We start from the raw sequence: 22,562 nt of genomic DNA, 5'->3' as shown, positions 1-22,562 counted from the left end.
TCATATGGATTAGTCATTTTGTCTCTCTTCTTCAGCAACTTCAGAATCTTGTTGCGATATGCAACTGAATGGAAGGGGAAAGAGGGTTGGGGGGTGAATCGATAAATAAGATTATAATAAAAAAATGGGATATATAATTGAAAAGAAATAAATAAATTTATTAATTAATAAATTGACATAAATATGATTATTAAATTATTCGAACAAACAAGAAAACAGAAAAAGATTAGTTGAAAAATGCAAATACAAAAGAATTTTGCACAAATATTCACTTCAAAAAGTCATAATCTCTAGTCACTCTTTCATTCATATAAATTTATTCTAAAAAAGTATAGTTAAAAAATAATAATTATAATAATAATTCCATCATCTCTTGCTTCCTTCTCCTCCTCTCTTTCTCTCTTTGTCTCTCACTCTTCTCACCTCTTCTTCATCCACACCTGGATCCTTCTTGAACCCAAACGTCCTCATCAGCTTGTCTAAGCACCCGCTCTGCTTCTCCTCGCCTTCGTGTGACGAGAAATCCACCACTCGCTCATCGGCTGTCAAATAATGCGTCGCAAAATGAGTAATGTTCGCAGTGGACGTGTCTTCGGCTCGCTCTGCTGTGTGAAACTAGTGAACAAGTAAATATATATAATATAATATAATATAATATAAATAAATAAATGAATAAATAAAAATTTAAATATTTTCAATCAAATCAAAAAAAAAAAAAAAAATAACAGAAATGAAGTGTTTAACAAATAAAAGAAAAGAAAATGAAACAGTTTGTCAGATAATGAATTTGTCAGTAGAAAAAAAAGACACACTCCTTCAACAGCCTGATCTAATTGCTCCTGATTTGGCCCACATTCTTGAACATTGTAGCAAAGAAGCACTGAGTGCACCTTTGCGTCGAGGCTTGAAAAATGATCTGCAACTTCTTTTGCGTCTTTCAGATCCCGAGGCAGACCTTCGACAAGCATTCCATAATCTCCGGCAGATAAAAATTCATTATCTGCTTTATCCTCCACAGCCTTCAGGTTAGATCGCATGCACTTCACTCCAAAGAAAAATAAAACGCAAAAAATTAGCTCTGGGATTAAAATATATCTGATAAATCAAAATTTGTTGTTTTAATGTGTAAAATTTTTCATTCGGAAAAATGAACATACTTGACTTTTGAATGATCCAAGGTTTCCTCCCATCGAGCATTTAAAATATTTCCGGGCGTAAACCAAAGCAAAAAGTCTGTTGCATCAGGGTTAAAGGCAGAAAATTCAGTACATAAATACATTGTAACAGCAGCTGTAATTGTGCACAATCCGAAAATTGCTGCCATATGTTTCTAATGTTTTGCAAAATTTTTTATTTAAAAAAAACGCTGTACACACCATTAACGAGAAATAACAAGCTGTTCCAGTTCCTGCTCCAAGTTTTTCGACTGATTTTCCAAGGGAGACTGTAATTAATATAAATGAAATTTGCAAAACGAAAAGTAAAAACACACTATAATTATCCTTGGTCATTTCTTTGTCTTTTGTTATTCTAACAAGTTTTTTGCACATTGCATACGTTTGAGCTTTCTAGCATAAAAAAACACAATTATTAACTAGCTTTTCCGCTATAAATATTATATACTTTAATTATCTTCTTTCTCTTAAGCTCTTTTTCATTAACTTTGTCTTTATGCTCCTTTTCTTTCCCCATAGGTATTGATCAAATCCATTATTATAATATTCCAACAATAAACTGTGAAACAGGCATAATGGTTTGTCTTTCCTATATTAATCTCTCTAACTTGAAATATTACTTTGTAATTTGTGTGCTTTATTTTCACAAACTGTTTTTCATATAAAAGCACTTATTTTTTTTTTTTTTTTGCAGAAATGTTTTTTTTAAAAAAAAAAATCAAAATAATAATAATAATAATAATAATAAACACTCGACACAGGTTAATTCTTTCGACTGACACTCATCGCAAAAAATTTCCTTGTCGCAAAGGCCTATCTGCAGTGGCTAAAACCTTTGAAAGTTCTGAAGACGAAGAAAAAGAAGACATATTGAAAAAAAAAGCTAACATTATAACTTTGCGATCCATTCATTTTATGAATTAATTCAATAATTTCATCATTTAAAAAAAGTTTAAAATAACACAAAAAAAGAACAAAAGGAAGATGTTTGATTTTTTCAATATCAAATTCTTCAAGTCACTTTTTCTTTTTTGAGTTTTTCATTGGACATTCACGGGTTTTGTCCATGACTTTTACATTTATTTAATTTGAGCTTATTTTCACGCTTCTGTAGAATTGTCAAGATTTCATTAATAAAACCATCGAAAAAGGTTTGTTTTTTCTTTTGTATGCACTTTATTTTTATAAGTGTTTTTTGTTTGTTTTATTTTCCTTTCCCAGAATTATTATTAATTTGAATGATCTTTCCTAATTTGAATTCGGATGGTGATTTTAAATTTTCTCCCTTTTATTTAAATCAAGTGGCCTTAATTCAAATTAACATAGGGTTAATAAAAAAAACCTCCGCTAATTCAAATTATCCAACTTAATCTGCATTGTGTCTATAATTATTTCTTTACTAATACATCTCCGCAATTTGTCATGCTCTTGTATCTTATGTTCAGTATGCATAATCATATTCAGCAAAGTTTCAAAGAAATCTGTACGCACCTATGTACTCGAATGATGCAACCTTTTGTTTTCGGCTATTTCTTGAGTGTTCCGAAATGCCAAAAATTCAGTTCACAAACAAGAACAACACTGAAAAAAAATAAAAAGATGTTGCAATAGAAATGCGTGAAATGTCATTTCTGCTTAAAAAACAACAACAACAAAAAATATATATGTATCGCTTAAATTGTGCTGATTTGGATATCATGAAACATTCAAATAAAAATGAATCCTTTTGAAAAATTCAAAAAAAATTCAAACATAAAAATGCCAAAATCAGCTGAAAAATGGAAATCGAAAACAAAACTTTCACAAAAAATATAACAGGAAAAAAATGAATATATATTAAGTTCATAATCTTCTAATGAACTCTTTGTAGATGATCAAAACGATGGGAAAAAAATCTTTTCAAAAAGTTTTTCACAACGTTGCGAATGCAACTCTGCATCTGGTTGCTCATTTCTTATTCCTTTATTCCTTTGTTATGCCTCTGCAACTTTAGCTTGCTTTCTCCAATCTTAACCGCAGAAGCAGCAGCAAACCACAATGACTGATGTCGCAACTCCTATTGGAATATCAACGGCCATTATCACCGATATGGCCGGAGAATCTTTTTCATCGCCTGTTGAAGGAGTCTTCGGATGGTCTTCTGTGTTCCCTTTATCACGCTCATACACATCCATAAGCTCAGCTTTTCCATCTGCTGCCCCAACAACCCACCCACTTGCTGATTCATCAAAATCGCTCGCAAACTCAAATGCATCTTCCTGTTTGCTGAACTCTTCAAAATCTGGCGCAACAATGAATATCGATCTTGCTGTTGAATTCGCTGTGTTTGTGCTGTCTATCTCCAGGTTGCTGGCTGACGGAAGCTGAAGATTCGATGTCGCCTTTGCCATGCGAATCAGCATCCCCCCTGCCTTTCCTCCAGCCGCTCTGCACGACTTGAATGTGCACTTGCTCGTCCTTCCAATCGCCACGGTCGACTCCTCCGAAATCAAAGATATCTCCAAGCCTGCTGCTGCTCCATTCTCTGCGTTCACCTCTTGGACATCCAGTCCTTCAATAACAACTGCTGAGGGCTTGTCGCTTTTGTCGAAAATGCCTATCGCTGCTCCATTTTGAACTGCCACTTTGCTGATCTCCACCCCATTCAGCGACACTGCGCTCACGCCTTCAAAATAAAACGGAGACAGCGAAAACGAAGCTGTGCTGCTGGCATCTGTGCACGAAACAGTGTTCAACGCAACTGACCCGGCAAATGCCCTCACAAGGCTTTTTTCCAAAGTCCCTTCTTCCTCAGCCAGCGCAACCATTTCTCCTCGCTGCTGTTCCCCGACCCTCACAAATCGGCAGTTGCTGATCGTGAGCGACGTCGACATTTCATTCGCTTTTATCAACGCTTCCCACTTCGTGCTTGACGCTGGAAACTCGAATCCCAAATACCTGAACTGCACCACCTTCTCGCACGTGAACAGAGCCGACCGCGCACGCACACCGCAGTCGATCGCTGCTTCCTCGCTTCCGTCTCTCGCTTTGTTCACTCCTTCAAACGTTATTCCCCCGTTGTTGCTGATCCGCAGCTCTTCTGCCACATACGCCCTTTCGTCCCGGACAACCCTTATGCAGCTGGCCTCTTCCCCTCCCAGCTTTTCATATGCACCTTTCAGCGTGCTCACCTCGCCCCGATAAAACGCTCCTCCATCGCTCGCCTCTCCGTCATGCTCCAAATACACCGTCGCCACGGGCAACACTCCTTCCTCCTGCGCGCAAACGGACATCACAGCCACGAACAGAACACATTTTTGGAACATCTTTGCAGAGATAACAAATAAATCAACAAATTGGATCGAATGTTGCTTAATATGTATATGGAATTGATCAAAAAGTTCTTTTTTTGTTTTCTGTTTGTCTTTTCAATAACCATCAACGACATATTTATATTCAGTCATGAAGTTTCGAGCATCAAACAATTTTTTGATACAAATGGGAGTGTTTTATGTAAATATATGTCAGATCAATACATTTTTATTTCAAAGAGTATTTTGGTGCTTTGAAGTTTGTATTCATTGTGATTGTGCGTTTGCATTTGAAATATCTATTTTATAGGCAAACATTCCAGAAGGATGGTGAATTGAATGATTTTTTCAGAAATGAGCAATAATTTATTTCAATGAAGAGAAATTTTTTCAAATGGAAATAGCTTGTTCACTTATTGCATATGGAAAACGCATGTTGCTCATTGATGAGCACATTGCGGTTGGTGCGTGTACAGTGCATTGCTGAGCTTGCCAATTGCATTTGTTGATGAGGTAAAATTGAAACGACGGAGCAGCAATTGTTGCGTTCTTGGAGAAAGTAGTTGCAAAGGACAAGGAATGGATGTGAAAGGAATTGGAGCAAATTCCCTCACTTGGATGTATTTTTTTTTCGGAAACAACAATTGAAGCTGTATTTAGCATCGTCAAAGCAATATTTTTTCTTTTTTTCTTTATTGGTTGGAACAGAAATTCATTTTCTTTGCTTTTGAGTGACTGCTGGGTCTGATGGAGAAATGGCACTTTTCCTGGACGATAGCGCGGTGGTGTTAAGTGTTGAAGAAGTGCAGCGATAATGGCGTCAAAGCTTTGTGTTGCTTTCAGCAGTCTCTGAGTGTTTCGAAAAGCATCAAACGGGAAAGTTTATTTGTTTTTTGTTTTGTTTTATGCTGTTGTTGTTTATTTCATCTCACATCGCAAACTGAGTTATTTTATCAGACAAAACTTTATCTCTGATAATCGGAAAAAAAAATTTTTTTTTTAAATCCTTTTGTTTTCATGAAATTTCTCAGTCATTTATTTTTTTAACCATGGCTCCGTTATCGTTTATGCAGTTATCATTTCCATGTTCAACAAAAATTAAAAAAATTGTTGAAGATGGTGAGCATGCGGAAAAGTGTAACATATTGGGTCTGACTGTTTTTTACAGAAAAATCAGCTTCCAGTGACTTGTCAGATTTATTTTGTTCTTATTGTGATTATTTGTTGTTTAAAATGAGTGAAAAATGGGTTTGATTTGAGTAATTAGAAATTCTATGATTATTTGAATTTTTTAATTTGCTTAATCATTTGAAGAAAAAGAGCAATAGCCGGCACTAAAAGAAATACTCGATTAGATCGACACCCTAAAAAATTGTAAAGCCAATTTAATATTTCAATAAAATTACTTGTTTCCCTAATAGAAGTTTATTGACAAACTTTTTTCAAATTTAACTTTTCATGTCTTTTTAAAACCGAAAAATGAAGAAATATATATAAAAAATGAATAATGATCATTTCAATTATCAAATAAGGAGTGTCATATTTTTGTTAATAGAACTGATACATTTTTATTATTTCATATACTATTTACCAAATCAAATCCTTATATGTTTCATAAAATGAAATTTACATTTATTCCAAATTGAATTATTTGAATCTCAGCAATAAGTCACAATTCAAGGGATGAGGATCATCAAGAAAAATCATGAAAAATGTTTTTTTTTTTTTTTTTTTTTTTTTTTTTTTTTTTTTTTTTTTTTTTTTTTTCGGCAAATGGTACTTATAAGCCACCTCACAAATCTTTACAAAACATAGAAATCATCAAAGAGAGCATGTTGTTTTTTAACTTTAAGAAGAATGATATGTGGAAAAATCGGTATTTATTTATCAGCATCCCATTCAGATGCATCAGCTCCATCCCCAGCCCCATCTGATGATGTATCTGTTTCAAGTTCGTATTCTAATTCTGAAGATTCTTCTTCGTGAAGCATTTCTGCTCCAGCTTCTTCTTCCTCTTCCTCTGGACCAAAAGCTTCATCCTCAAGAGCTTTGTTTTCTTCATCGCTGTATTTCATAACATTCGATACAAAAATGGAAAAATCAACTTTTCGATTTCTGAAAAACAAAAAGGAATAGAAATATTCTTGCATTCTATTTTGTCTCACTCCATGTGAAGGAAGGAATTTTCGAAGTGCAGCCCACAACGCTTCGATATGATTTGTGCAAGCGCCTGTGATTGGATCTGAATAAGTGCAAAATAACATTTCATGAAAAAAGATAATAAAAAAAGAAAATTTAAATCTACAAAATGCTCGGAATGATTGACAGTCTTGAGTGTGAATCCATTTTTACTCAAAGAAGAATATGCTTTCCATTTATCAGAGTGAATTTCTGTTCCGTGACGAATATATTTTTTTATTTACGGAATTAACACTGAAGCAGATCGGTTTGCCACAAAATAATCAAATGCTTTTCCTCCACGTTCCTGAGCACCGAAAAACCAAATTTGCTTCTTAGCACATGCTAATAAAAAAGTTCAATTGATAATTAAGTTTCAAAAGATAAAGAATCAAAACCTCTCTTGTATTTTCGCCTTCTCCAAACAGATTCATCAATTTCCACAGTGCGGACAGGACCTCCTGCGGGAGTTTGGATTCCTCCTATCATCCGAGCGCATGTCCTCCGGTAAATGCAATAATAATAAGAAACACTGTGTCTTTCGCATGAAGTTATTGATGATGTTTGTTTTATATTGAGATGATGGTAAAAGAAGGAAAGGATCAGAATAAGATTTGAAATTGAAAGCCTGGATTTTGAAAACGGAGTTCCTGTTCTATAAGAAACTTCTTTTCTGCATTTGCGGCATCTGAAGAACCATTTTCCTTCGCTTCCTCTAATCAAAATTATTAATGAATGACATGTTGCTATAGGGCATCTTCTGGCAGTGTTTATCACATTGTCCTGAATCCATTGCATGTTTTCTCCATTATCGCAAAAAATCTTCAATAAATTATGTTTTTCCTCCATCAAATGATTAAATATTTGACAATTGTTAATGTTTTTGGTATAATATATATACTCATCAATAAAAGAACCGATAATTTTGTGCACAAATATTTTAAATTTTTAATGGGTTGATCAAAAATTTTTTTTATTAAATCTAATTTTTCCACTAATTAACGATTGAATTCTCTTTTCAAATGCAAACATCTGCGTCACATGCTTTCTGACGTGAACATTTTAGGAGTGACGTGACGTGACTGAAAAAATTTCATTTTCTTATAAAAAAATATAAAAAAATAAAAAAAAGACATGCAAAAAAAAATGATTTTTTTGTAATTCATCTTTCATTATTGAGAGGGCTTTTTTAATTTTTTTCATTTTTTTAAATGTTCATTTTCAATTTTTGTATGAACAATGGGTTGTGTCGTGATCACTTTTTTATGGTATAAATACCAAGGCATTCGCGTCACTGCCTGTCGCTGACGTAATTCCAGTCACTAAGGCATTTAGCAAAATTTCTTTATTTGTTATTCATGGATGCCTCACAAATATTTTTTTCTTCATTAAAAAACCCAGAAATAGTTTGTTGACAGTTTTTATTTTTATTTTTATTTTTTTGTATTTTCAATAACACTTTTTTATTCTTCTTGATCAAAAAAGTTCGAGATGTATAAAGAAACTGAGAAAATGCTCAAATCACACAGATGCGAGTTGATAAAACTGAAAAAAATAGAATCCAATGAGTACACAAACTGTTTGAATTTTTTGATTTTTCTTGAAATTAATTTGGAACTGATATTTAATTTTTACATAGGTTATTATCATCCAATTCAGAAAGAATTAATCATTTCCAAACCTTCTCTTGATATTGTTAATCACAAAATATTTATTGCATTCACTCCTTTGTATAAAGACAGGATTGCAAAAAAGGATATGCACAGACTTTATATGTGTCCGTGTGAAAAAGATGGAGTTGCCTGCGGAGTAACGGGTCGGAAGGATTACTCTTTGATTTTTAATCATAAATGTGATTTGATGACAAATAATCATATCTCTTTGTTTTTTTCTCAGAAGTCCAATTTATCAACAATTTCTCCTGAAAGGAAACAAAGCAATGGAACTTCTCAAACAACATTGAAAGGTGAGCTCGCAGAATCTTTCATCAATATCGTTGCCCATAGTAATATTTCTTTTCTATCAGTTGCAACAAATGAATTCAATGATTTCATTACAGCATTAATAAAGTCATCACAAGCGAATCCACACATGAGCAGAGAAGATATTTTCCCTCGCTTAACAGAGAGAAATGTGAGTAGACTGCTTCATGAAACGAATTCAAAGAAAATGGAAAAAGCAATTTCTGTGATTTCTTACAATCCCCTTGGATTTGTCATTGACGGAGGAGTTGTTGGGGGAGTTAGCTACACTGCAGTCATCATAACAACAATGGATCAATTATCAAAACCTATCTTTTGGAAGTTGTACAAAGGCTGTCGATCAGAATCCGATTATTACAATTTGGGAACAGAAATAATGACCGAGTTGAGTGCTTATGGATGTTCTGTCAGAGCTTGGTGCTCAGATGGACTGAAACCACAAGTTTTGGCTTTGAATAGGATATCAACTTATGATTGCAAGGAATTATCTGGTTTGTCACATACAAATAATTATCCCAGACCAATTTTTATTAGATGTCTAAATCATTTAATCAACTTGGTTGTCAGTCATGCTTTTTCTGAAAATGTTAAACTTAAGCAAATGAAGGAATTGATAATAAACTTCAGTCAGCAAGCACATCTGTCAATTTTCAGAAACAGTTTGAAAAAAAGATGCCCATCATTTATTGCCACTAGATGGCTGTGCTTGTATAATATTTGTTTCTTCATAAGGCAGAATCAATCAATAATAAACAAAACCAGCATGCTTTCAGACAACGAAATATTTGAAATTGCACTTACTGAATTGTTGCTGTATCCACTTTATTCGATGCATCTGATTTTTGAAAAAGAATCGACAAAACTTGGAGATGCTTTTCCTGTTGTAATTCAAGCAATGAATTTGTTTTATTCTTTTTCAACATATGAATATTTCCTATATGGAGAATGGCATAATGCATTAACCGATATAGTCATTCTGTTATATAACTATACACTTTATAATTTTTCTGGGCAATTACTTGCAACATCTTACGCATTAACTCCAATAGGATCATATAAACATCGAATCAACAAATTCACTTGTGACCCTAGGGAACGTTTGAATATATACAAAAAATATATATTATTATAAAACTATTCATATTTTTCTTTTATCTCGAAAATATTATTTTATTAAGTTTCAAAAACAATTATTGATGTATCCAAAACATCAAGTGAATCTCTATCACATTATTGCGGAGAAGATTCATCTGGATCAATGTGTCTAATTCAAAACTTATCAAATCCTTCGTCTTCATCAAGTTCATCATCTACATTTTCATCCTCCTCTTCATCCTCCTCTTCTTCTTTATCTTCCTCCACCTCAAATGTTTCCTCTTTAACCATGTTTCCTATTTTCCAGAATCCTTCTTCGTTTCAGTCAATACAAAATCATTATAACATAACTTTTTCGGATACACACTTGTCAAACCTTCCGTTTCCATCAACCGAAAAGTTGAAAATAGCTTTTGTAAATTCTGAAAAAGAAGATGAAGAATATGGAAAACGTGTTATTGGATCTTCTTTTTCAACTTCTCTAACCACAAATTGCACAAAAACTATGAATGTTGAGTCCTCAAACTCAAAATTGCAAAGTTTGATTGATTTCATTTCAACTCTTGATTCGAATTCTGTAGAAAACACAGAAGAATGTGAAGAACAATACGAAATCGAAGATTTTGATGAACAAGATTTGTTTGGATTGATTCTAGCTGAAGAAGAAGAAAAGGATAATGAATATCAACACAAATCCAATGAAACGGATCATTTCAATTTCTGCTTGACAAGAAAAACAACTCAGCATGATGAAGAATCAGAAAGAATGTCAACAGACATTACAAAAAAATCACAAACTGAAAAAAAATTTCTGGAAATGAAAGAGAACCAACTAATAAAGAAGAAAACAACGAAAGTGAAAACGAAAGCGATAGTGATGTGGACTTCATTTACAATTTTTCTCGTTTCAGAAGAATCGAAGAATGTAATGTTGATTTAGAAAATCAAACTTTGAAAAATATTTGGGATTATTTATTTTCTGATTGGTTTGGAAGGATTGTGGCAGGTTTTAGAGTCTTGTTGGATCATATGATGGATGAAAGGCACAACAGAATAAAGTCTCAATGTATGAAGTTTTTCAAAGAATTATTACTTAAAAAAGAGAAAGAAGAAGTCATCGAAGAAGATGGTTACATTTTTTATCAAGATTTTGGTTCCTTCAGTGAAACACATACAATATTTTCTAATATAGCATACTGTATAATAACTTCGCCATGCAGTGAATCATTCTGTGAAAGAATATTTTCGAAAGCCCGAAGAATAATTGGAGATCGTCGCCACAATATTTCAGACAGAACACTTAATGCTCTTCTTCGTCTTTAATTTCTCATGGGAATAAATTTTTTCAGTTTTGAATCTGTTGAATCTATCATTTTGTTTGTCACTTATTTGTTTTCTTTCCCATATCTCTTGACCTTAACAAAAAGCTGAAACATAGCACAGAATTTAAATGTTTTTATGTTTTGACAGAAAATCGAAGTTTATTTACTGAATGTTGAATGAGATGAAGCAAAAAGAAAAGGCGAAATATGTGATTTGAGGAGAATAGTATCAAACCGGAATGGAGAAGGAGCAGAGAGTGCGTTAATGGTGGGAGGCGGTCCGCTGGAAGTGTAGGATGATCAAGTTGTGTTTAACAGTCTGGAGGCAGAGGTGGAAGCAGAGGCATGCGATGCCGAAGAGTTTCACCTGGTGCCCGGCACAGGCTTGGAGCTTCCGGTGAGGAGCACTTGCGTCGTGCTACAGAATGAAGCGAGTGTGCTAAATGAGACAGTGATTGAGGTGGTGCAAATGACACGCAAGTCTGTGGAAATGAATCTTTTGAATATAGGTGCTCCAGAAAGCAGGGGAGGCGGAACTGTGGCAGCGGATCTTGGAGCTGCGAAGTGACTGAAGCAAAAACAGAAAAGCAGTATCAGGATGAACAACTTCAGTGTGCTTGCGCTTGGAGTTTTGTGGGTGATGAGAGTTTATGTATGTGGGGAGAGCTCGGGGAGCACGGAGGTGGAGATGAAGCCATTGGAGTTCAGCAAGAACGAGGTGCGGTGGGATAAGAATACGAATGTGCAGGAAGTTGGTCTGGGGGCAGTGGTGAAAAAAGAACGGATGCGGTTTGGGTAGGAGATGCGGATGGGAGACAAGGATTCTGAAGAAGAACAAGAAGAAGAAGAAAATATTTGCTGTTGATTGCATTTTGTTGAACAAAGGAACTGAATTTGATCTGCCTCTGCATTTTTGATTGGAATAGCTGAGCTGAGAGTCTTCAATGTAGGTTTCTGAATGTTTGACTGAATGCTTTGCTATGTGGTGTTTTTGAGATTCTCTTCAAACGATCATTTGAATCTGCATTCAAAGAAGAAGCCAATGAACTTGATGAAGACAAAAGGTTTGTGTCTGAAGAAGACAACTGGATTTTCCAGAGGACTAGCGAATTGCATATGATTTGTGTGGCACAATGCACATGCTTCCCATCCACCAATGCTATCACACGCGACAGAAACGGGTTAAATGGAAGGACAGTCCCACACGGAAGCTGAATCCTGCAGCTGGACACTTTTCTCAGAAACATTGAGGATATGAACGACTCTGCCCGCTTCTTCAGGGAGAATATCGTGGACTGTGTGCGATTCTGTGCATGTGTCTGTGTTTTCATCAGTGTCTGTGATTGCAAATGAGAATGTGTCCGATTCTCAGCTTTGCCTGATGAAACAAACAATCTTTCTGTACTCGCTTTTGTAAGCATTGCCAAGTGCTTTGAGGAAGAAGAAAAAGGCAGAAGACAATCGAGCTGGATGAGTCTCCATCTTCATCTGCAAAAAGAGGATAATCTGTGATTCTATCACTTCTATCACTTCTGTCACTTCTGCTTCTTCTATTGCAGTTGCGGTTTCTGTAGTTTTCTTCGCAAAGCAGAGAAAGCGAAGAAAGAGCAGACTTCATTGACCGGAGGAGCGATGTCACTCCTCTCAGCATATCCACCTCGTCTGACGGCAGACGCAGATAAAGGAAGGCAGCCGAGGTACGTGACGACTGCAGAACAAGTGGCCTTTCACGGAGAGTTGAACGTCTTTTGGATGAGGATGAGGAAGAAGAATTGTTGATGGAACGAAGGAAAGAGGATGTTGAATGAGATTGTAGCTCGTCAAAGTGGAGGGAGGACTTGAGAGAGGAAGGCTGGTATGTGTTTTGTTGTGTGTGGGGATGCTGAGAAGGATGTGAAGGTTGTGAAGAAGAAGAAGAAGAAGATGATGATGATGAAGATGAAGAAGAAGAAGAAGATGAAGATGAAGAAGAAAAAGTAGAAGAAGAGAAGAAAAACAAATTGTTGTGTGTTGGAGTAAATAAAGAATCTTGTGGTGAAACAAAAGAAGAAGGAGAAGAGGAAGAGGAAGAAGAAGAAGAAGAAGAAGATGATGATGATGACGGTGGTGGTGACAGAAAAGGAGAAAGAGAAGAAGAAGAAAGAGAAGAAGAAGAGAAAGAGGAGAATGAAGAAAAGGAAGAAGAAGGAAAATGAGAAAAAGAAGAAGAATTTTGAGGTTTATTTGCAAATGCAGCAATTTGTGACATGGTTTTGAGCTTTCGAATGGCAGAGCGGAATAAAAAGTCCTTTTGCTGTGTGGAAAGAGAATTGAATGGATGAATTTTTTTGGTTCGAAGAGGAAAAGGAGAAAGAGAAGAGGAAGAAGAGGGAGAAGAGGAGGAAGAAGAGGAAGAGGAAGAAGAAGAGGAAGAAGAGGAAGAAGAAGAAGAAGAAGATGTTGATGATGATGATGATGATGATGAAGCAAATGCTTCTGATGTATCGAAAGCAATTCCTCCTCCAATTCCACACCCCCCAGAAGAAGAAAGCGACAGCGAGTTGGAAAGTGAAGAAGGAGCAAAAGAAAAGAAGAAGATTCCACCACGGTCGAGGAAAGTGTTAGACGCGGACGATTTCGATAGCGGTGCCGAAGAAGACGACGACGAAGGAGAAGGAGAAGCACTTAAGAAGCTTTCAGTTGGGACTGCGATTCCACCTTTGCCTTCAAATGAAGATGAGGAGGAGGAAGAAGAGGGAGAAAAAGAAATAAAATAAGAAGAAGAAGAAAAAGAAGAAGAAGAAGAAGAAGAAGAAGAAGAGGTGGTGGTGGTGGAAGTGGAAGCGGAAGAAGAAGAAGAAGAAGGAGAAGAAACAGAAGGACGAGAATTAATCACATCGCTCTTCGTTCTTCCATGGATTGATTTCGCAGGCACAGCAGAAGTGGAAGACAAGAACATCGATTGATAAGAAGCGAAGGATGTGGATGTATGGAGCTGATTGTAAGGAAAAGGAAGCATTCAATTTGTTTCCTATGAGGAGTGTTTTTGAACGATTTCTTCGCTTTTCAGCAGCAAACTGCCTGTGGAGTCAGCTTTTGCAATGGAAGAGTGAGGGTCATGTGGTGATAGATATGATTGATATGATTGCAATGAATTTAATGATTGAATAGATTGAATAGATTGAATTGGTTGAGATGACTGAGGTAATTGAGGTGTTTGCAATGGAATAGGAGAAGAAGGAGAAGGAGAAGAGGCTGAAGGTGAGACAGAAGGTGAGGCGGAAGACGGAGAGTTGTCTCAGGTGAGTGAAGGGGAAGAAGAAGAAGAAGTGAATGTTGATGAAGATAAAGATGTGGAAGAGGATAAAGAAGAAGGCGACAATGAAAGTGAAGGCGAAGCAGCACGCTGTTCTGTTGAAGAAGAAGAAGAAGAAGAAGAAGAAGATAAGAGGAGGAGGAGGAGGAGAAGTTGAAGGAAATAAATGAGAAAGAGAAGGAGAAAAAGAGGGAGAAGGAGAAAGAGAAGAAGAAAGAAGAGTAGAACTTAATCAATCTCTTTCCATTCTATCTAATTTCCTTTGTTTTCCTGCATTTTCATTCGTTTCCTCTTTGTTTGAAATTGAAATTGAAATTTTATCTTGTGATTTTTTTCTTCTTTGAATTTCCTTTTATTTCTTTATTTTCCTCTTTTTTCTTTTCTCTCGTAAATTCCATTCAATTTCTGCTTCTTTCTCCTATTTCCTTCCTTTACTTTCTTTCTTCTCTTTCTTCTCCTTCTCCTTCTCCTTCGTCATCATATTCTTCTTCTTCTTCTTCCTCCTCCTCCTCATTTGGATTTTAACTCATACACACTCTTCTCTTCGCATCCTTCTTTTTCAGCTTCTTCAGCGATTCGTTTTGGTCTTTTAAATATGATTTATATTTCTTCTCTTCCTCTTCCTCTTCCCCTTTCACTTTCCTTTCCTCTTTCTCTTTCTTCTCTTCCTTCTTTTGTCGCAATGAGAAAGAAAAGACGAAATGAACTTTAATCTTTTTGCCACTTCAAACAGCCCCTTTCAGCTGGACACAGACACGCTGCCATCTTTCTGCTTCTTGTTCTTTTCCTTTTTGTTATGTTGAGCGATTCTGAAATAGATATTAGATGTCAAAAATAATAAAAATAATAATTATGAAAGGTGAATATGAAAATAATTATAATTATAATAATAATAAAAAAAACAATAAATAAATAAATAAAGAGGAAAAAAAGTGAAAAGAAATGATGATGATAATATAGATGAGAGATAAAAAAAATGAAAAAAAATGAAACAAAAATTTCAAAAGAAAAGGATATAATACAAACGGTGATTCATGCACAGTTATACAGAAAGCAACAGAATATCTCAGATTCTTATTCTTCCGCTTAAAGGTAGATTTTTTATCTTCATCTCCTTCTCCTTCTTCTTCTTCTTCTCCTTCTCCTTCTTCTTCTCCTTCTTCTTCTTCTTCTTCTTCCTCTTCTTCCTCTTCTTCCTCTTCTTCCTCTTCTTCCTCTTCTTCCTCTTCTTCCTCTTCCTCATCATCATTGTATCCTTCTCCTCTTCTTTTTTCATCAAAACACATACCCTTCTCTTCTCCTTCGTTGTTGTCATCATCATCTTCTTCTTCTTCTCTTTCTCTCCTTATTTTCCTTCCTTCCCTTTCCCTTTCCCTCTCTCCTTTTTCCTCTGCCCATGGTCAGTCCGTAAAGGCGCGGAAGGAACAAAATCACGCCGCTGAAGAGGAGGCGGAGAAGGAACGTAATTCACACCAGAAACAGAAGCAGCAGTGTAGTTGGAGAGGCGGAGAGTGCGAAGGGCAGTGGGAATTCGCTGGGTGTAGTTGCGGATGAGGAGAAGGAGAAGGAGAAGGAGAAAGAGGAGAGGAAGAGGAAAAGGAAAAGGAGATGAAATAGATAGAGAAGAGAAGAGAAGAAGAGAGAAGAGTTGATTGAGAAGAGAAATAAAATAATAGAAGAAAATATGATAATAGAGAAGAGAAATCAACAAATAATTACAAAGAAAAGCGTTATGCATTGAAACTGATTTGAATAAACAAACTCGCATACACTTTGTTTTGAATTGACACAAATACAAAGAAATGAGAATCAAATTATGAAAAGAGAGAGAAAGAAAAAAAAGATATATATATATATAAAGAGAAAGAGAAATATGAAAGGAGAAAACAAATATGACATGGAAGAGTGAAAAATGAAATAAAGAAATACGATATATTTGACACAAAAATGTTGCTGTTGTTTTCTCGACAGCAGTCTTTGTTGAACAGCCGATACACTTTGCTCCATTCTCAATGGCTCAGCTGTCAGCTCTTCTAATTCTTTTGATAAACTTGATGCAACATTTTTTAAATGCTGGAGGTGAAAGAAGAAGAAGAAGAAGAGAGAAAAATGAAAGAAATGTAAATATTTTGATGGAAGAAGAAAAAAAGAAGAATTTTTAAGAAGTATTTGAAATGACTTGATGGAAGATGAATAATTGGACGAAGTTATATAGATTCAAGGAGAGGTTGAAGAAGGAGTAGAAAAGAAAGAAAAAACAGAAAAAGATAAATATAAAGTTGAATATAAATAAAAAAGGGGATGAAGAAAATCAAAAAAGTCAATGCAAATCGGTGTGATGCTCATAACTTTTCATTTAAACAAAGTTTAAACAATCACAAAGGATCAGAGCAAAAATGAAATGAAAAAACAAAAAAATATAAAAGAGACTTTATTTGTAATGAACTATTAATTCAAATCAGATTGTTTTTAAGCATATTCATAATAAAGTATTTTAATTCATATTCAAAGATAATAATTCTCTCATGTGGATAATATAGCGAACAACATGTCAAATATTTTTTTTGCTTTTAAAAACAATTGTCAAATTGAAAGGATAAAATTGTCTGTTGAAAATTGAAAAAAAATATATTTTTAAAATATGATAATTATGTATTTCGAAGAAAAAACATGTTGAACATAAAAAATTTCTTAGGTTTAAAGATTTTTAAAAAAGAGATAATAATAAAAACGAGACACTGATAACAAAGCTTCAAAAACATTAAAAAATAAATAGGACAATCTTGATGTAAATATTTATAGAATGAAATGACTTCCGTTAAAGTGAAAAACAGAAATTTAATAAATGAATATTTAATTAAGGTTTATTGATTGTGAATTGTGAGAAAATTTTTGTTTTGAAAATTTTGAATTATTGGAAAGTGTTTTATCCTTTTCAAAGCATAATTTTGAAAAATTGATTGCTTTTACCTAAAAAAAAAAAAAAAAAAAAAAAAAAAAAAAAAAGTGCCGGGCACTGACTGACGAGAGCCCACCTTTTTCAAGGTGACGCAGATGTTTATTCAAATGTGCTTCAAACATGTGATCGAAAGTTTATCTTTAATTTGGCAAGGTGGCGTATAAGTACAATATGCCGATAATTCACTTATTTCAAAATAACCAAGTTATTTTCAGTAAGACTGACTTATTTTTTGTTTTCAGAACCACAATGATTTTTATTGAACCAGTTCTTATGATTAAATTTTTTCAATCGATCAAATATCTTTGTCTCAAAAATAAATGAATTCAAAAAAAAGAACTCTTTTCATATTTTTCCAAATCAATTGAAAAAATATGAATTAAATATCTGTTTAAATAATTCGTTGGGATGTTTCAGTATTTTTTTAAAAAAATGAACATTTAAGAAGTGAAAATCAATTGCTGACAAAATTTCGTGAAATTTTTCTAAAATAGCATGATTATTTTTTTTTATTTTTTCACCCATTAAATCTAATATATGATCCAATGAAATCAACAGTGAAATTTTTCAATTCATAAGGCTCATAGCGATTGTTTATAACAATGGCTGTTAATGAAGCATATAACAAATATATTTTCACTTAAATTTTCTTATAATTGGTTTTAAAAAAAATTGAAAGAATGGATTCAACTATAATCCTCATTTTCTGCATTATTTTAAACTGCAGCGAGATGATTTATATAAAAATCATAGCCAAATGTTTCCAAATGCATTGAACTTGGATGCAAGGTGTGATAATTTGGTTATCAAACATATTTTTGAAAATTATTTTATTTATTTAAATTTTGAAGCCTGGATGCATTTGTGAAGGAAATAGGAGGAGAGCGTGATAGTATGTTCTACAACATTATAACTTCATGCTCAGTTTCTGAATCAGATGAATGAGGTGTGCGTTGAGTTGCTGTTTCTTTGCTTTTAAAGTGAAGGACATTTAGTGTAATTTCATATTCTGCTCGAAAAGAAGGCGGAGGATTGTGTTAACATCCAAATCGGGTTACAATGACAAGTGACACATTTTATTGTTATTTTCTGTTTTTTCACGAATGCAAATGCAGAACGACCTCTCCTCCATATGGGCATGATGTTGAATACGTTGATGCTTATAATGTCTATTAAAATTCAGGAAATCCGTTTTTTAAATGTTGCACCACAAATCTGAATGAACAGAGAGTATGCTACGGATATAATTACACTGATAACAACTGGTCATATAAACATACAGAAAAGAAGGATTGGGTGATAGAAAAGACGATATACGTATCAGTGAATGGGCATGATAATTTTGAGTTTTGTGAATTGGGTGAGTCAACTGCATGCAGAACCATTGGTATTGCAGTTGAAAAGGGCACGATCCAGGTGAGCCAGTCAGTCACACTGATAGAAGGGAATCACACAAGCGAGACAGCAACAATTGAGATTGGGACAAAGAAGATTTCAGTCATTGGAACAGGCAAAGATAAAAGTTCGATTGGAACAGGAGCCCTTTCATCATCAGCAGCAGCAGGAACGCTGTTCAGTGCATCAACAGGACATCTTTGTTTATTGCGCATGAAGGTCTATTGCAACTCAAATGCAAATCCTTCTACGCCGAGTGTGGCTGTGGTGTCTGATGGGAGTGGGTCATTCTCATTGGAGGATGTTGTGATCACCACGAGTAAAACAAAAAACTATGTGATGTCGTCGTCAGTGTTTGTGGTGTTTCTGTAGCAGCTGTCGATGATTGGTGTGGAGATCATAAATATGAATGTCTCAAAATCATTGTTCTCTGAGCCGGATCTACCTTCTCCTTCTTCTTCTTCTTCATTGTCGTCATCTGCACTGTATCTGACAGCCACAGCATCAGGAGACAGCGTGCTGGCGAATGTGAAGGTGATGAATGTGAAGTTGACTGAAGGAGATGAGGTGGTTGTGGCAAAGATTGTGAAGGCTGGAGAGACGTTCGGGATAATGAGCACGAGAACAGAAGGAGAGCAGAGTGGCTATATATTTGGGAAGGGCGATTATGAGATGAATTTTTGGTCACATGCAAATTGGGAGAGAAGAAAAAAACAATTACTTCATTTCTAATTTGGCTTGTTTTATTGTTATTAGTATAAATCTCAAAATTACAATTGACTGTGTTATTAAACTCTTTATTTTTTACTATATCTCTGGGTGGAAAATTAGTTTTGTTTATGAATTTAAACGAAAAAGAAGAAAGTTTTTTGATGGAACAAAATTTTTTTAAAGTGAGCTTTTATGTAACTGTATCGAAATAATCATCAAATAATCATTTTTTTCTTGATCGATATTTTCCACTGATACCTTTTTTATTATAAAAATTTATTCACTCTGCATGTGTAATGATAAATTCATTGCATAAAAATAAAAGAAATATTTCTGAATATAATCATGAAATAAATTGTCTTTTCAAAAGAGGAACAATGTTAGAATGCTAATTATGTTAAAAAATAAAATATTTATTAAAAGAACAGTTGAAATGAAGTAAAATCAAAAGAAGATAAATAATCTCCAATTAACGAGTTTGCAGTTTCTTGTTTCAGAACATCGGATGTAAATGCTAAAGGGAAAACAGGCTCAACGTGTATATTTCTTTTCATGCACAGCTTAATGAAAAAAATGACAAGTTAATTAAAAAAAATAATGTTATGTGAAATTGAAGATCATTTTTGCAGTTTTTGCCTCAGAATGCAGATAACAATGAAATAAAACTGACAAAAAAGAGAATGACAATAAAATGCAACAAGACAGAAAAAATAATAAAACTTCGTTTGTCAATACTTAATAAGACTGACTTTTTTTCAAAAGAATTAGAAAAACTCAAAAAACCTTTGAAAAACTCAAAATTTTTGGGTTATTACAAAATAATTTGATCATTTCAAAAATTTCCAAATATTTCACATTTCATCTATTCACTTTCCTTTTTCTTATCAACCCAACCCTTAGTGAAAAATATTTTTGATCAAACTTCGGAATTTTTTATGATATCAAAAAAATTCACCCATTTTCTTAATTTGAAAATTAAACAAAAGGAACTTTACAAAAAAACTTAGACACAAAAGAAAATAAACAAATCTTATGACGATGTTAAAATGGAATATATTTTCTTTGGAAATTCCATGGAGATTTTATTTTTGATCAAAACTCGAACGAAAGAATGATTTCAAAAAAGATCAGTCAGTTATGAATTTTTAATGGTCAAAAAATAACTTTTAATTTTAAAAATTTCACACTCAAAATTAATCAAAAGTTGAAGTTATAAATGAGTTATGAAATTGAATAATTTATGTCAAAATAAAAAAATTAATTTTGGTGTAATTATTAAGAAAATTTTCATCGAATAAATGGGTGATTTTTTTTGAGATGATAATCTCGTTCAATGTTTGATCTTTTTTTTGAATTTTTGTGGGACAACTTTTTAAATACATTGGAAATTAATTAATATGATAAATCATCATTTTTTGTAATATTTTTAATACGCAAATTTGGATTGATTCAATTTTCGAAAATAACCATAATTGTTCGAGCATAAAGCAATTTCTTTTTTGCTGCTTATTATTCGGTCGTGCAAACTTTTTGATGTTCGAAGAATATAAATTTTCAATCTTTAATAAGTTTCATTTTCTAAAAATATTTAATTGTTCATGAACACACATGAATGGAAGCTTTTCATTCTTTTCAATTTTTTTTTGAGATTTCTCGAGATAAGCAATATGGGTGATTTTTTTTGATATCATAAAAAATTCCGACGTTTGATCAAAAATATTTTTCATTAAGGGTTGTGTTGATAAGAAAAATGAAAGTGAATGATCATGTAAATGCATTGCAAAAAATATGGGTGATTATTTTTGATGTCATATTTTTCCATTTAAAAATTTCGGTTCGAAAAAACTCCCTTGAATATTAACAAATGAACATTGAAAAGAGAAATAGCATTTTCATAAGTCCATCGTTTTCAATTCAACTTGAACATTTGTTTTTGAAACAGTTCTGATATGTCAAGCACTTGAATGAAAATTCTATACCCAATGGCAAACAATCTTTGAAATAACAGCACACCGAAAAAAGTTATGATTTCAAAAAGAATCACCCATATTTTTATTATTTATTATTTGTTGAATTAAATTTGTTACCAATCGTTTTTATTCAAATTTTGTGAAAAAATATGAAAAGTTATAAAAAAAAATATCGAAAATTCAGTTAACAGAACAAAGCTTAAGTTAACTGGTTTAAAAAACATGACAAAAATAATTGAGATAACGACAAAAATCAATATCTTAAGAAAAGAACATTTAAATAATATTATTGAAAAAGAATTTGAAAAAATAAGTTGAAATCAATAAATAAAAATAAAAACATTCAATTTTCAACGCATCATCATCTGAATCGCTAACCTTCCTTTTTAATAGCCCTTTCTCCTTCAAATGCATCAATTTCTGGATCTTCAGAAAATATTGAGATTTGTGTTTTATTTTTAATTCATTCTTTAAAATTATAAACCGTCCTGTTTTTCATCAAAAATATCATCTCCAATTCCCTTCCCAATCTCTTCATCCTGGGCACTTTCCATATGAGTTCGCTCTCCCAACTCTGTGGTCACCCTGCATAATGAGATATCCCGCTTTCAATCATTTTCATTCTTTTCCGCCTGCTGCTCTGAAAACGAAACAAAAACATCCATTAACAAATATTCATATATAGAAAAATAAATAAAGACCAAACTGCTCTTCGACTGTTTTTTGCCAAACACATTCATTTCCACAGCCATCATCATTCACAAAATCAATCTCTTCATTTCAGTCTCAGAATGGTTGAATACAGCACGGAATGCATCTCCACAAAATACATTGTACACCTCACTGGAGGGTCAACTCAGCCTGTACACATTGTGGTGGCTGTCCAGAGGGGTTTTTTCTGTTTTTGGCATGATCATCTCCTTTAATAATATTCTCAACAATACAAAAAAGTATTTGATGTCTATCTCATCAACACCTTGCACATGAGGGATATGGGGCAGAGAAGAGATGGAAGAATATTATTTGTGGAAGGGGGTGAAAGTTGAGTGTTTTTTTGAATGTTAATGTTTCGAGAGGGGTTTTTGAATGAAAGAAATTCTGAGACAAAGGGGTGGGGAAGAGCAGGTGAAGATTTTGAGAAGATAATATAATAAATATGTTGAGAAGTTGCTAGGGATGGTGAGGAGATA

The 22,562-nt window shown here is 33.7% G+C and overlaps 8 protein-coding genes across 8 annotated transcripts in view; 3 read left to right on the top strand and 5 right to left on the bottom strand.

Annotated features, from left to right (window-relative positions):
- The window catches only part of MONOS_7136 (uncharacterized protein), a gene marked incomplete at its 5' end in the record, with an annotated part of 6,234 nt that extends 4,542 nt beyond the window's left edge, over positions 1-1,692 (bottom strand). The window contains 7 exons of the mRNA XM_067877439.1: positions 1-64; positions 441-615; positions 813-1,095; positions 1,158-1,330; positions 1,377-1,444; positions 1,493-1,568; positions 1,624-1,692. The exon at positions 1-64 is cut by the window's left edge and continues 129 nt beyond it. Of these exons, the coding sequence (XP_067723309.1) occupies positions 1-64; positions 441-615; positions 813-1,095; positions 1,158-1,330; positions 1,377-1,444; positions 1,493-1,568; positions 1,624-1,692 (908 nt within the window). The remainder of the gene's footprint in view (positions 65-440; positions 616-812; positions 1,096-1,157; positions 1,331-1,376; positions 1,445-1,492; positions 1,569-1,623) is intronic.
- Positions 1,693-2,682: 990 nt separating this feature from the next.
- On the bottom strand, positions 2,683-4,521 carry MONOS_7137 (uncharacterized protein). The gene is made up of 2 exons (XM_067877440.1): positions 4,364-4,521; positions 2,683-4,300 (listed from the first exon to the last, which is right to left on the bottom strand). Exons 1-2 carry the CDS (start codon positions 4,478-4,480, stop codon positions 3,185-3,187), a joined length of 1,233 nt encoding a protein of 410 aa, XP_067723308.1. The 5' UTR covers positions 4,481-4,521; the 3' UTR covers positions 2,683-3,184.
- A 1,824-nt stretch (positions 4,522-6,345) lies between these two features.
- On the bottom strand, positions 6,346-7,132 carry MONOS_7138 (uncharacterized protein; the record flags this gene model as incomplete). The annotated part of the gene is made up of 2 exons (XM_067877441.1): positions 6,346-6,707; positions 7,042-7,132. The coding sequence occupies 2 exons, from the start codon at positions 7,130-7,132 to the stop codon at positions 6,346-6,348; spliced, it is 453 nt and encodes a 150-aa protein (XP_067723307.1).
- Positions 7,133-11,640: 4,508 nt separating this feature from the next.
- Positions 11,641-11,841, top strand: MONOS_17947 (uncharacterized protein; the record flags this gene model as incomplete). Its single annotated transcript, XM_067870918.1, has 1 exon — positions 11,641-11,841. The coding sequence occupies one exon, from the start codon at positions 11,641-11,643 to the stop codon at positions 11,839-11,841; it is 201 nt and encodes a 66-aa protein (XP_067723306.1).
- A 383-nt stretch (positions 11,842-12,224) lies between these two features.
- On the bottom strand, positions 12,225-14,141 carry MONOS_7139 (uncharacterized protein; the record flags this gene model as incomplete). The annotated part of the gene is made up of 3 exons (XM_067877442.1): positions 12,225-12,379; positions 12,435-14,016; positions 14,100-14,141. 3 exons carry the CDS (start codon positions 14,139-14,141, stop codon positions 12,225-12,227), a joined length of 1,779 nt encoding a protein of 592 aa, XP_067723305.1.
- A 935-nt stretch (positions 14,142-15,076) lies between these two features.
- Positions 15,077-15,623, bottom strand: MONOS_7140 (uncharacterized protein; the record flags this gene model as incomplete). Its single annotated transcript, XM_067877444.1, has 2 exons — positions 15,077-15,146; positions 15,364-15,623. 2 exons carry the CDS (start codon positions 15,621-15,623, stop codon positions 15,077-15,079), a joined length of 330 nt encoding a protein of 109 aa, XP_067723304.1.
- A 2,430-nt stretch (positions 15,624-18,053) lies between these two features.
- Positions 18,054-19,063, top strand: MONOS_7141 (uncharacterized protein; the record flags this gene model as incomplete). The annotated part of the gene is made up of 3 exons (XM_067877445.1): positions 18,054-18,085; positions 18,148-18,188; positions 18,480-19,063. The coding sequence occupies 3 exons, from the start codon at positions 18,054-18,056 to the stop codon at positions 19,061-19,063; spliced, it is 657 nt and encodes a 218-aa protein (XP_067723303.1).
- A 33-nt stretch (positions 19,064-19,096) lies between these two features.
- Positions 19,097-19,423, top strand: MONOS_7142 (uncharacterized protein; the record flags this gene model as incomplete). The annotated part of the gene is made up of 1 exon (XM_067877446.1): positions 19,097-19,423. The coding sequence occupies one exon, from the start codon at positions 19,097-19,099 to the stop codon at positions 19,421-19,423; it is 327 nt and encodes a 108-aa protein (XP_067723302.1).
- Positions 19,424-22,562: the final 3,139 nt, after the last annotated feature.

Source organism: Monocercomonoides exilis, assembly GCF_001643675.1.
Source record: "Monocercomonoides exilis strain PA203 chromosome Unknown scaffold38-1042076, whole genome shotgun sequence".
In the NCBI taxonomy this organism is placed as follows: Eukaryota; Preaxostyla; order Oxymonadida; family Polymastigidae; genus Monocercomonoides; species Monocercomonoides exilis.
Note: the sequence above shows the minus strand (reverse complement) of the source record. Positions and strands in the feature narration are given on the sequence as shown.